Here is a 12,235-nt window from a genome sequence, read left to right as displayed (position 1 = left end):
CTTAAGAATTGGCTAGGAAGTCTGTTTAAAGTGCAGATTTACAGTGTCCCCTGTCCCCACCCAGGATCTTATCCACTGGATCTGAGATGAGATCTTAGAATGTTTATTTGAAGCAAGCTTCAGAAATTATCCTGATGTTCAGATCAACTTCTCTAAGTCATGCTCCCAACTTAATATTGCTATTTCGACCTTGGTTGATATCGGTGCTTTTATGCCAACAACTTTTATGTCACTAAACAGCATTTTATTGAAGATAAATAAGTGAATTGTATCCTTTCTACCTGTTCAAATGAAAACACCAGCAGAAAATTTAGAAGTGTAACAATAGAAAGAAAAGACAAAGTTCAAGTTGTCTTAAACAACAAATTCGCATAAATGTGAAGAGCAGAAAATAGACTATGAAGGATGTTCATCAGCTAGAGGTAAAATAACATTTTTGTATGGAGGAGGTCAAGAATGGAGTAGCGAGTAGCATATTATAGGGCATTTTACTAACAAAACATAAATATAAATTATATAGACATTTTCAATTCATCTCAAGATGACCCTATAAGACCAGGAGGCCAAGGAGTATTCCCAATTTGTGGATGAGCAGCAATAGAAAATTTGCCAAGGAATCTTTAATCCAGAGGGTCACAGAGTGACACTACATGCCAAGCATGGATCGCTTGGTCAGGTCCAGTAGAAAAACAAATTGGAAATGGCAAAAAATAGATGAATTAATGAACAAATTTTGAATAATCACTGGATTTTGAATTTACAGCTTCAACCTTGGAGATAAGTGAATATGGTTGTTGCATGCATTTACATACTAACCCTTAAACAGGGAAAGAGTCAGTTTTTTGTTGATTCTAAAGTTAATGTATTTCCCAGAGAGAGTGATCTCAGGCCTTTAGTAAAATCGACTACAATTTGATACCTTTGTTATTTTCTAGGGCAAATTCATAAGTGGCTTTTTCTTAAAGAGTTCACCACAAAAAGAGTTGTGAGACATTTCTTTGGGTAGTTTTTTAAACTATGTAATACCTTTTTTTATTATTATGCTTTAAGTTCTAGGATACATGTACACAACGTACAGGTTTGTTACATATGTATACATGTGCCATGTTGGTGTGCTGCACCCATTAACTCATCATTTACATTAGGTGTATCTCCTAATGCTATCCCTCCCCCTTCCCCCTACCCCATGACAGGCCCCGGTGTGTGACGTTCCCCACCCTGTGTCCAGGTGTTCTCATTGTTCAAATTCCCACCTATGAGTGAGAACATGCGGTGTTTGGTTTTCTGTCCTTGTGATAGTTTGCTGAGAATGATGGTTTCCAGCTTCATCCATGTCCCTACAAAGGACATAAACTCATCATTTGTTATGGCTGCATAGTATTCCATGGTGTATATGTGCCACATTTTCTTAATCCAGTCTATCATTGATGGACATCTGGGTTGGTTCCAAGTCTTTGCTATTGTGAATAGTGCCACAATAAACATACGTGTGCATGTGTCTTTATAGTAGCATGATTTATAATCCTTTGGGTATATACCCAGCAATGGGATGGCTGGGTCAAATGGTATTTCTAGTTTACTTCCTTTTTTTATTTACTTATTTTAATTTCCTGTTTTATTTTCTATTTTTTAATAAAATCTAGCCTGCCTTTGAATTTCAATTCAACGGATATTGATTGAACACCATTTCTGGAGAGGTATAAAATCTTACAGTTACAAAAACAGTCAGAAAACCCTGCAATTGGAATTGATATCATTCAGACAAAGTTCCTTGAACTCCCTTCTATTATAACTTTTATATTTATTTATAATCATCTTTCCCACGATTTTATTAGACTCTGAAGATCATCTACTATTAATATATTCTCTTCATCATTGGTATTCCCAATGCTTCACTTAGTGCTAGCTAAAAGCAGCAATGAATGTGGGATAGGTTTTATTAGTAGTAATATTAATAGAAAGCTCCAGAATGCATACAGTTTTCTCAGTAATATATGCCAGACAAATACCAAGACAAATTTAATTCAATATATTTGTTGTATCTTAAAATAGTATATTTTTATAAGCTGATTGTCTCAAGACTAAGTTGAACACACATAAAGAGTGTTTGAAGACCTTAATAACCATTCTCAAAGTTAGATTTTAGATAATTGATAACAGCATAGTTAGATATAAATTTTAACTTATGATACAAATATAGACTATTTCCAATTTTTTCATGGAACACAAATAGGCACTGAGATTTAACTGTGTGATTTCTAGTAACTTGGGCCAGATAATTCTAATTCTCTTGCATTTCCCATTGAAATTGGAGGATGGGAACAATAGTTGGCTGTTTCTGTCTTGTAGATTACTTTTTGGAGCCTTTAAGCTTAAGCAATTGCTTTCCAAGATAAAAGACTAGTTCGAGGTCTGTTTTTATTGATCTAGATGTTAGACAGATTTCATTTGTTTATTGTTCAATTAATTCACCTGTCAGTCATGTATATTGAGATACATTTAGTGAGTGAGGGCTGACATTAAATAGAACTTGATGCTGCTATGGAAAAATACTGCATCACATTCCTCTTTAGAACCTTCTGCCTATATTGTTAATTAGTTTAACAGCATTACAGAGATGTAATTTACACACCATAAAATTTACCCTTTTAAAGTATACAATTCAGGCTGAGCATGGTGGCTCATGCCTGTAAATCCCTGCACTTTGAGAGGCCGGAGCTAGCTGATCACTTGAGGTCAGCAGCTCAAGACCAACCTTGCCAACATGGTGAAACCCCATCACTACTAAAAATACAAAAAATAAAAATAAAAAATAAAGTATACAATTTAGTGGGGTTGAGTATAGTCGCAGTTTTGCCACCATTTCTACAATCTAAATTTAGAACTTTTTTTCACCACAAAGAAAAAACCCCATACTGATTAGCAGTCACTATTTTCCCTTCTCTCAGTCCCTGGCAACCACCAGTCTACTTTTTCTTTATGAATCTGCCTTTTTCTGGATGTTTTATATAAATGGAATCATATACAGTGTAGTTTTTTGTGATTGTTTCTTTCACCTAACATAATGCTTTCAAGGTTTATCCATATTGTAGCATGGACCAATACTGCCTTTATTCTTTTTATGGCTAAATAATTCCATTGTATGGATATTCCACACTTTGTTTATCCATCTATCAACAGGTGGGCATTTGTACCACTACTATTTCTTGGCTATTGTAAATAGTGCTGGTATAAATATTCATGTACAGGTTTTTATGTGAATAGCTGTTTTTAATTCGAGTTTATACATACGAGTGGATTTACTGGATAATGTGGTAACTCTATGTTGAACATCTTGAGAAACTACCAAACTGTTTTCCAAATTGGCGGCACCATTTTACAATCCCACCAGCAATATATGAGAGTTTTGATTTCTCCACATCCTTGGCAACACTTATTTTCTGTCTTATTTTAGCTCTACTAGAGGGTATAAAATGTAATCTTTTTTTTGTTTTGATTTAAATCTTTTAACATGCTTATCGGCCATTTGTATCTCTTCTTTGGAGAAGAGATACAAATGTCTATCAAATATGAAATCTTTTGCCCATTTAAATTATTTAAAAAATGTGTGTTATAAGAGTTCTTTATACAGTCTGTATACAAGTCCCTTAAACAGAAATATGATTTTTTATAGAGACAAGGTCTTACTATGTTGTTGGGGCTTGCCTAAAATTCCTGGGTTCAGGTGTCTCGTTTAAATATATGATTTGCCAATATTTTATTTCTTTCATTCCATGGGTTGTCTTTTCATATTTAATTATATTTGAACATATATATTCTACAAATAGAGTATATACTTTTTTAAAACCATGAAACTGTTAATGAAATAATTAAGAACCTGCTAAGGTCTGTACAAGGTGATTATTTAATGAGTATGCAAAATAAATTACATTCATATGGCGCCTATTGATCTAAGAGACAAACCCAGATTAACCTAGAAGTCAGGTCCCTCAAGAGCTCTTGACTGGTAAAAGATTGCCACAGGGCTGGGATATTGAAGAGGATCTGTATTTTCCCTCTCCTTCTACTTTACTATGGAACAAAGAAGTACACAGCACAAGGCTCGGAAAATTAATTCAGGAGCGATGAGAGGGAAACTTAGCCCTCTCTTTCGTTAAACAGTTGGAACTAGTTAACTTCCTCTGCCACTCATTCTTTTGTGTCATTGTTTATTCATTTCTATTCTGGGCAAACATTTTACAGCCACTATCCAGGCACTATTTTTAAAGGTAGAAGACTCTAGAACACATAGCGAAGTACCACCCAGCCCCCAGGTGCAAGGGGACTGATACAAATAATTATGCATTTCCTTCATAAACACACAGAGCTGGGGCACCTGCCATTGTGTCAGGCAGCGGGAACACAGGAAGCAATAAGGCAGGTAAGTGCTTATAAAGATCTGTTGACACAGGTTTGGAAATACCCAGATTGAAGTAACAGACTCCAACAGACAAACCTCCATTTATGCATTTATGAAGCACTTTCACATTTGTTCCACAAGTATGTATTGAGCATATAATATGTGCATGGCACAAGATGCCAGAGATACACAACGAGGCAGCTCACAAGCAAGTGGCTAAACACATAGATAGATGAATGCAATGCCATGTAACATGCGCTAGAATGAAGCTCCACAAAGCAGGGATCTTGTCTTGGTCACTGATGTATGTCCCCTTCCTAGACCAAAGCCTAGGAATATTTGCTGATTGAATGAAAGCATGCACAGAAGAGGAGCATGGAACCCAGCCAGAGAACAGGCCGTTCATTTATTTGAGCTTCAAAGCAAACCAGTATGAAAGGTGTGTTATTGTCATTAACCCCATTAGGCAACAGAGGCTCAAAAAGTGGAAGGGACACACCAAGATGCCCCAGGTTCTGAGTGCTAGAGTCTGGCCTGTATCACCAAAGCCCATGCTCTTTCCTCTAAATTGTGGCTACAGTGTCCACACTTGTAAGATAGTGGCAAATGTAAAGACACCACAGACAACTCTGCCTACATTTGTTCCTCCCCAAAACCAAAATCTGGGTTTGGAACAAGCAGTGAAATTCAGGGAGTTCCTAACTGAAACAGAAATGTGAGCATTTGGACACGTTTCAGAGTTGGCCTTCTGAGAGCCCATCAGGAGCGAAGATCTTCAGCTTCTCCACATTAACCAAAGAACCTTTAAAGCAGAGCCAACAGGCTAAGGGAATTAAATAATCTGAATATTTTTAATGTCATAGGAAAATGAGTAACATACAATCCCTAAAATCCACTGAACTATACACTTAAAAATGGTTATGATGGTAAAAAAAGAAAAAGCAAAAGAAATAAATAGTATGGGAGTACAAGGTTGGGAAAAGCAACCTTTGATTGGAGATTTAAAAACAACTTCATTGCCGGGCGTGGTGGCTCATGCCTGTAATCCCAGCACTTTGGGAGGCCGAGGCAGGTGGATCATGAGGTCAGGTGTTCAAGACCAGCCTGGCCAAGATGGTGAAACCCCGTCTCTACTAAAATACAAAAATTAGCCAGGTGTAGTGGTGGGCGCCTATAATCCCAGCTACTTGGGAGGCTGAGGCAAGAAAATCACTTGAACCCGGGAGGTGGAAGTTGCAGTGAGCTGAGATCGCAGCACTGCAGTCCAGCCTGGGCAACAGAGCAACACTCCATCTAAAAAATAAAAATAAAAAAATTCATGAAGGAGATCACATTTGAGCTGGAATTTTGAGAACAGAATTAGTAGGACTTTGATAGACAAAAATAAAGACACATAAGCCAGAGAAGCAGAGATGCCCAGAGTCAGACATGATGAACATGATGAGGGCACAGCCATGGACTGGTAATTACTTGCATTTGGGGTCACAGACAGGATGGGAGTTGGCACATGAAGGAGGCAGGGACACAGGACCATGGATACACCCCTCCCAATGAGTTCAAGCTGGATTCTGAGAAACCAGGAGTCAATTCATCCTGGGAGTGATGTATATTTGTTTTTAAACATCCCAGAGATAAGGCAATGAGTTAGAAAGATGTTAGAACATCCCCACAAGCAGCACTAGTGCCCAAGTGAGGGAAACTTACTGAGTGGATCAAGAGTAAGAGGAGGGACAGACCCAGGAAACCCTGCAGAAGCACACGCTGTCTGTCTTGGTGACAGATGGAGTATCTGCATATCTGTGTGCTGATGACAGAGGAGTGTAGGACTACCTCTAAAAAACAGACTTGAAGTTTATCCTCATTCCAAAAGAAAGAAACAAATGATCAAAAACTCATCCTGTAAAGAAAATATGGTACATATACACCATGGAATACTACGCAACCATAAACAAGAATAAAATCATGTCTTCTGCAGCAACGTGGCTGCAGCTAGGGGCCATTATTCTAAGCAAATCAATGCAGGAACAGAAAACCAAATACCATGTTCTCACTTATAAGTGGGAGGTAAACATTGGGTACTCATGGACATAGAGATGGCAACACTAAACACTGAGGACCACTGGTGCAGGGGGGAAGGAAGGGGGCACGGGTGGAAAAACAAGACTACTATTCTCACTACCTGGGTGATGGGATCAGTTGTGCCTCAAACCTCAGCATCACGCAATATATATCCATGTAACAAACCTGCACCTGTACCCCCTGAATCTAAAATAAAAGTTGAAATTATTTCTGAAAAAACCAACTCATCCTGCTCACGGTCACCTGCCAAGAGGACTTTCTGTGTGAGGAAACCTGGAAGGTGTGTGATCCTCAGCATGCTCCTTCCTTACCCCTATGCCCCTTCTAAGGTGGGCATCCAGTCCCACAGCTCCATCTCACAAAGCTCTAAGTGGGGGTGGGGACTCCTACTGTGCAGCGTAGGGAGTTGATCCAGACATAATCGGTGAGGAAGAGCTCTGACCGCCCAATATTACCATTCATTTCAGGCAGTTCCAAAAATCCGTTTATTCAGCCTTTTGGTACTAAACATCCTGGCATTATTTATGCCCCATTATAATGCCCCTGGCATTATTTATGTGATACTTGTCACAGCGTATTGCTTGTCAAAGTAAAACAGGAACTATGAGAAACACTATTTTCAGTCCTGTCCAGTGGAAAAATAATGAGAAAACCAAATACATCTTTCCCTTTCTACAGCAACTGCATCTACAAACACCATATTTTTATAAGATGAAAACCACCTCAAGCAACATGAGAAAAATGCCTCAAGCAGAATTTGCCTCTTTTTTTCATTTCGCTTAAATCTTTCAGAACATCCTTCTTCTCTGGCTCTCCTGCTGAATTTGGGTGTCTTAATAGCTCCCTCAGATTTTCCTGCACGGTTATCGATAACCTTTTCTCAGCGATCAACACTTCTCCTAACTCAATGACAGATTTTGGAGAAAAAAAAAACTCCAATATTTTTCTTTTTTTTTTTTTAGATTTTGAGTTTGAAACATTTTTATGCCCACATCATCACATTTCAGATGAAATGAAAATGCTGGGCTAAATGGCTTGCTATGTGTAGTGTGTGTGCGTGTGTAGTAACACCTGAGAAAATTATTAGCTGTGTATGACAGAATTGTGTAAGGTTGGAGGTGGAGTGATCCTCCGAAAGAAGTGTGTACACTGAAAGCAAGAATTCTCTCCTCAGTAAAAAGGAAGATACTAGAGGCTGGGGAAAGAGGGGGTGGGGAAAGATTTGTTAATGGATATAAAAATAACAGTAAGATAGGAAGAATAACTTCCATTGTTCTACAGCAGTAAGACAGTTTTTCCATGGACCAGGGTCAGCAGGGATGCTTTTGGGATGATTGAAGGGCATTACATTTATTGTGCACTTTTTTTTTTTTTTTTTTTTTCTTTTCAGACAGCGTCTTGCTCTGTCGCCCAGGCTGGAGTGCAGTGATGCAATCTCGGCTCACTGCAACTTCTGCCTCCCGGGTTCAAGTGATTCTTCTGCCTCAGCCTCCTGAGTATCTGGGACTACAGGTGCACACCACCACGCCCGGCTAATTTTTTGTATTTTTAGTAGAGACAGGGTTTCACCATGCTGGCCAGGCTGGTCTTGAACTCCTGACCTCAGGTGATCCGGCCACCTCAGCCTCCCAAAGTGCTGGGATTACAGGCTTGGACTACCATCCCTGGCTGTGCACTTTATTTCTATTATTATTACATTGTAATATATAATGAAATAACTATACAACTCACTATATTGTTGAATTAGTGAGAGCCCTGAGCTTCTTTTGGTGCAACTAGATGGTCTCATCTGGGGCTGATGGGAGACAGTGACAGATCATCAGGCATTACAATCTCATAAGGAGATCACACAACCTAGATCCCTCACATGCGCAGTTCACAGTAGGGCTCACGCTCCTATGAGAATCTAATGACCCCACTCATCTGACAGGAGGCGGAGCTCAGGCGGCGATGCGAGCAAGGGGGAGCGGCTGTCAATACAGATGAAGCTTTGCTTGCCTGTCATTCACCTGCTCTGCAGCCCAGTACTGGTCCCTGTCGTGGGGAATGGGGACCCTTGTTCTATAGGACTCTAGTTAACTATGACTATGCTTAACAATAATATATTAGATAGTTTCAAATAGTTGGAAGATATTGAATGTTTCCAATACAAAGAAATGATAAAGTTTCAGATGATAGATATGCTAATTACCATAATCTCATCACTATACATTATATCAATCACATCACTATGTGCCCCATAAATATATACAATTATGTATCAATTAAATTTTTTAATACATAAAAATTGAAAATCAAAATGTGTCAGATAATAAAAGAATTCTTTCCAAAACAGACTTGAGACCCATCCCGCCACACTTCGATCTTTATTCAACTTTAATAAGATTGAAAATATCTTTGTCTAATTTGATGAAGCAGAAATTAGGTTTGCAAAAATATAGTTACAAGCCAAGGTCCATGGAAACAAAGGAAATAAAGAAATCCCCGACGCTAAAAGTTTGGCTTTTGTGTCTTCACAGAATTCTCCAAAACTCTTTTGCCCTAAAAACAGAAGTTTTGACATAGATGCCATCTACAGTGTGATAGACGATGCCAAGCAGTATGTGTACATCGCTGTCATGGACTACCTGCCTATCTCCAGCACAAGCACCAAAAGGTCAGTGAGTGCCCAGCCTCTGCTTAGAACCCAGTCCCTAAGACCAGGCACTAAACTGGGCACCACAGGAGAAGCCAGCCTGGAAATGGAGATGCTATCAGGTAGCCTTAGGAAGAGCACACCATTCAATGCTGTTTAACGTGTATTGGCAATTTACTCGTTATGGACCTTTTCCCAGAGTGGGTCCATTTTAAAGGCTCATGGTCTCACCCTACAGAAGTACCTCAGTAGTTTACATTATGAAAATGAGAGTCACTTTCAAAAGAAAATTAGGTTGCTCTCAACTTGAAAATTATTTGAAAGGATAAAAGATAAAATATGATATGAAAAAAATTATCATTTGAAAATTATTAACAAGGATATACCCGAAAAGGGCATATTGAAACTGAGTAGTCTTGCCAGACTTTCCTTAAAGGAAGCATTGTTGTTTGATATTCACAGCAGTCTTCATTTAATGCCAAATTCTCATCATAGCTTCTCAGTGTAAAGGAGAAAGGCCAGGCGCGGTGGCTCATGCCTGTAATCCCAGCACTTTGGGAGGCCGAGGCAGGCGGATCACACGGTCAGGAGATGGAGACCATCCTAGCTAACATGGTGAAACCCCATCTCTACTAAAAGTACAAAAACAAAATTAGCCGGGCGTGGTGGCGGGTGCCTGTAGTCCCAGCCACTTGGGAGGCTGAGGCGGGAGAATGGCGTGAACCCAGGAGGCGGAGTTTGCCGTGAGCAGAGATCGTGCCACTGCACTCCAGCCTGGGCGACAGTGCGAGACTCCATCTCAAAAAAAAAAAAAAAAAAAAAAAAGGAGAAAGAAACTTCAAATATCTATGTTCTCAGTCAATCCATCCCTCTCTGTGAAAAGAGAACAGTTTAAAAATGCAGTGCTTTTCAATAATTCATCATTGCTTAAGCATGCAAACATGGAATAAATTCAGGGATGGAATTTATGACAAACTCTTTCGGAAATCATTGCATGCATAAATGCATGGCCATGCTTAAGTATTCCCACTTTTGCTTTCTTGCTGGGAATGCAGAGGTGCTTGAATAATTAGTTTGATCCAGGAAATGTTTTCAAAGTGCATATTTTTGGGAGCGCGACCCAAGGCCTTTTTAATTTGGAATATTACAGTTTCAAAACAACCATTTACTGAGGCTAAATGATTAAGTGTGCCCTTTATTGCTTGAATAATTCTTACATCACCAACCCTACATAATGCATAATATGTAGCTTCTTTATGCAAATAACCATAGGATTACAAAAAGAGTCTTTCCCCCAGAAAATGATCATTTCTTGTAACAGCTAGTAGAAAAGCACTTTTAGCTGCAAGATTCATATTATTGAAATACTTTTATTTTAAAATATTGTGCATCTTTACAAAAATTAGCTGGGTGTGGTGGCGCACGCCTGTAATCCCAGCTACTCAGATGGCTGAGGCAGGAGAATCGCTTGAGCCCAGGAAGTAGAGGTTGCAGTGAGCCAAGATCACACCACTGTACTCCAGCCTGGGCAACAGAGTGAGACTCCATCTCAATATACATATATATATATATACACACACATATATATACACACACACATATATATATACGTATATATATATATATATACATATATATACACACACACACATACATACATATGCATATATATACACATACATACATACATATATATATACACACACACACACACACACACATACATACATACACATAGTACATCCTTTGGACATTCATGGATTTTTTCACCACACACTTCCACACCTTTTCTATCCCTCCTTTTTGTTTTTCCTCCCTTCATTGTTCACTTGGTTTTAGATTTAGTTTTAGATTTTACCTCCGCTTTGGGAACATTTCAAAACAGAATATGGGTTTTGCCTGATTTTCCTGTTATTGAGAAGGAGAATAAGGTCAAGTTCAGGGAGTTATATGTTAGGATGGCATAATGATTTCTCAGGATTGACAAAACCTTTGTTCCATGAAGTTCTATGAACAAAATTGAGATTCTTCATGGTCAAGGGGTAAATAATTAGGATGGAGGATCTAAAATAGTTTAGAAATCTAAAATCTAGAGAAAACAAAAAGAAGGTTAAAGAATCAGAGACTCACTTGAAATTTTGCATTTTGGTTATAAATCTACCATTTCAGCTATTAAATGAAACTTCTTTTATTGTATTTTTAAAATTTTAAACCTGTAAATGCTTTTAACTTTCCAAATGGAAAGGTCTTCAAAGAGACATAAGAAGTAGACCAAGCATCAAGATTATAATTAAATTCTTCTCAATCAGATAAATTAATTACTTGTATAAATTCAGACTGGTTACTCATCTTTATCTAGTCCCAGAAAAGCTTTTCAGGAGTGAATTCAACTTTAATAAATAGGCGAATACTATCAAATTTCGGTATGTTAATGGAATTAATCTTTCAGACTTAACTGTTAGTCTGTACATTGCCAAACATCCAAATGAAAGAGAAAAAAATCATACACTCCCAAATCAGAAATGATGAACAGTGTGTAAAAAAAACCACACACTATTATTTAGCGATAGTGTTAGAAATAACTTCTACTTTTCAAGGTAGTAGGAAGGGAATGGAACAATGATCTGTGACTAAATAAATCCTACAGTAAAAATTCAGAAGCCGGCCGGGCATGGTGGCTCACGCCTGTAATCCCAGCGCTTTGGGAGGCTGAGGTGGGCGGATCACCTGAGGTCAGGAGTTCAACACCAGCCTGGCCAACATGGTGAAAACCCATCTCTACTAAAAGTACAAAAATTAGCTGGGCATGGTGGCAGACACCTATAATCCCAGCTATTCAGGAGGCTGAGACAGGAGAATCGCTTGAACCTGGACAGCCAAGGTTGCAGTGAGCCAAGATCACGCCATTGCACACCAGCCTGGGCAACAAGAGTGAAACTCCATCTAAAAAAAAAAAAATTCAGAAGCCCTATTTCACTTCTTCCTGACTTAGCAATCGAGCTCTCTTTCTTAAGCAAGTCAATTATTTAGGTCTCAGTTTAGGGTTGTTCGTTATTTATTTCTTCTACATAAAATACATCTTTCACAAGGAAATTAGTAAATGTGTAAAGGAATAATAAAAA

At 38.5% G+C, this 12,235-nt stretch overlaps 1 protein-coding gene across 14 annotated transcripts in view; it reads left to right on the top strand.

Annotated features, from left to right (window-relative positions):
* PLD5 (phospholipase D family member 5) overlaps positions 1–12,235 on the top strand; it is a 438,248-nt gene that overhangs the window by 395,069 nt on the left and 30,944 nt on the right. For all 14 annotated transcript variants that reach the window (XM_055233749.1, XM_055233751.2, XM_055233752.2 and 11 more), the window contains one exon: positions 8,998–9,134. In XM_055233749.1, the coding sequence (XP_055089724.1) occupies positions 8,998–9,134 (137 nt within the window). The remainder of the gene's footprint in view (positions 1–8,997; positions 9,135–12,235) is intronic.

The sequence above is a fragment of the Symphalangus syndactylus genome, chromosome 19 (genome assembly GCF_028878055.3).
Source record: "Symphalangus syndactylus isolate Jambi chromosome 19, NHGRI_mSymSyn1-v2.1_pri, whole genome shotgun sequence".
Taxonomy (NCBI): Eukaryota; Metazoa; Chordata; class Mammalia; order Primates; family Hylobatidae; genus Symphalangus; species Symphalangus syndactylus.
The sequence above is the reverse complement of the archived record's forward strand: the minus strand, read 5'-3'. Positions and strand labels throughout refer to the sequence as shown.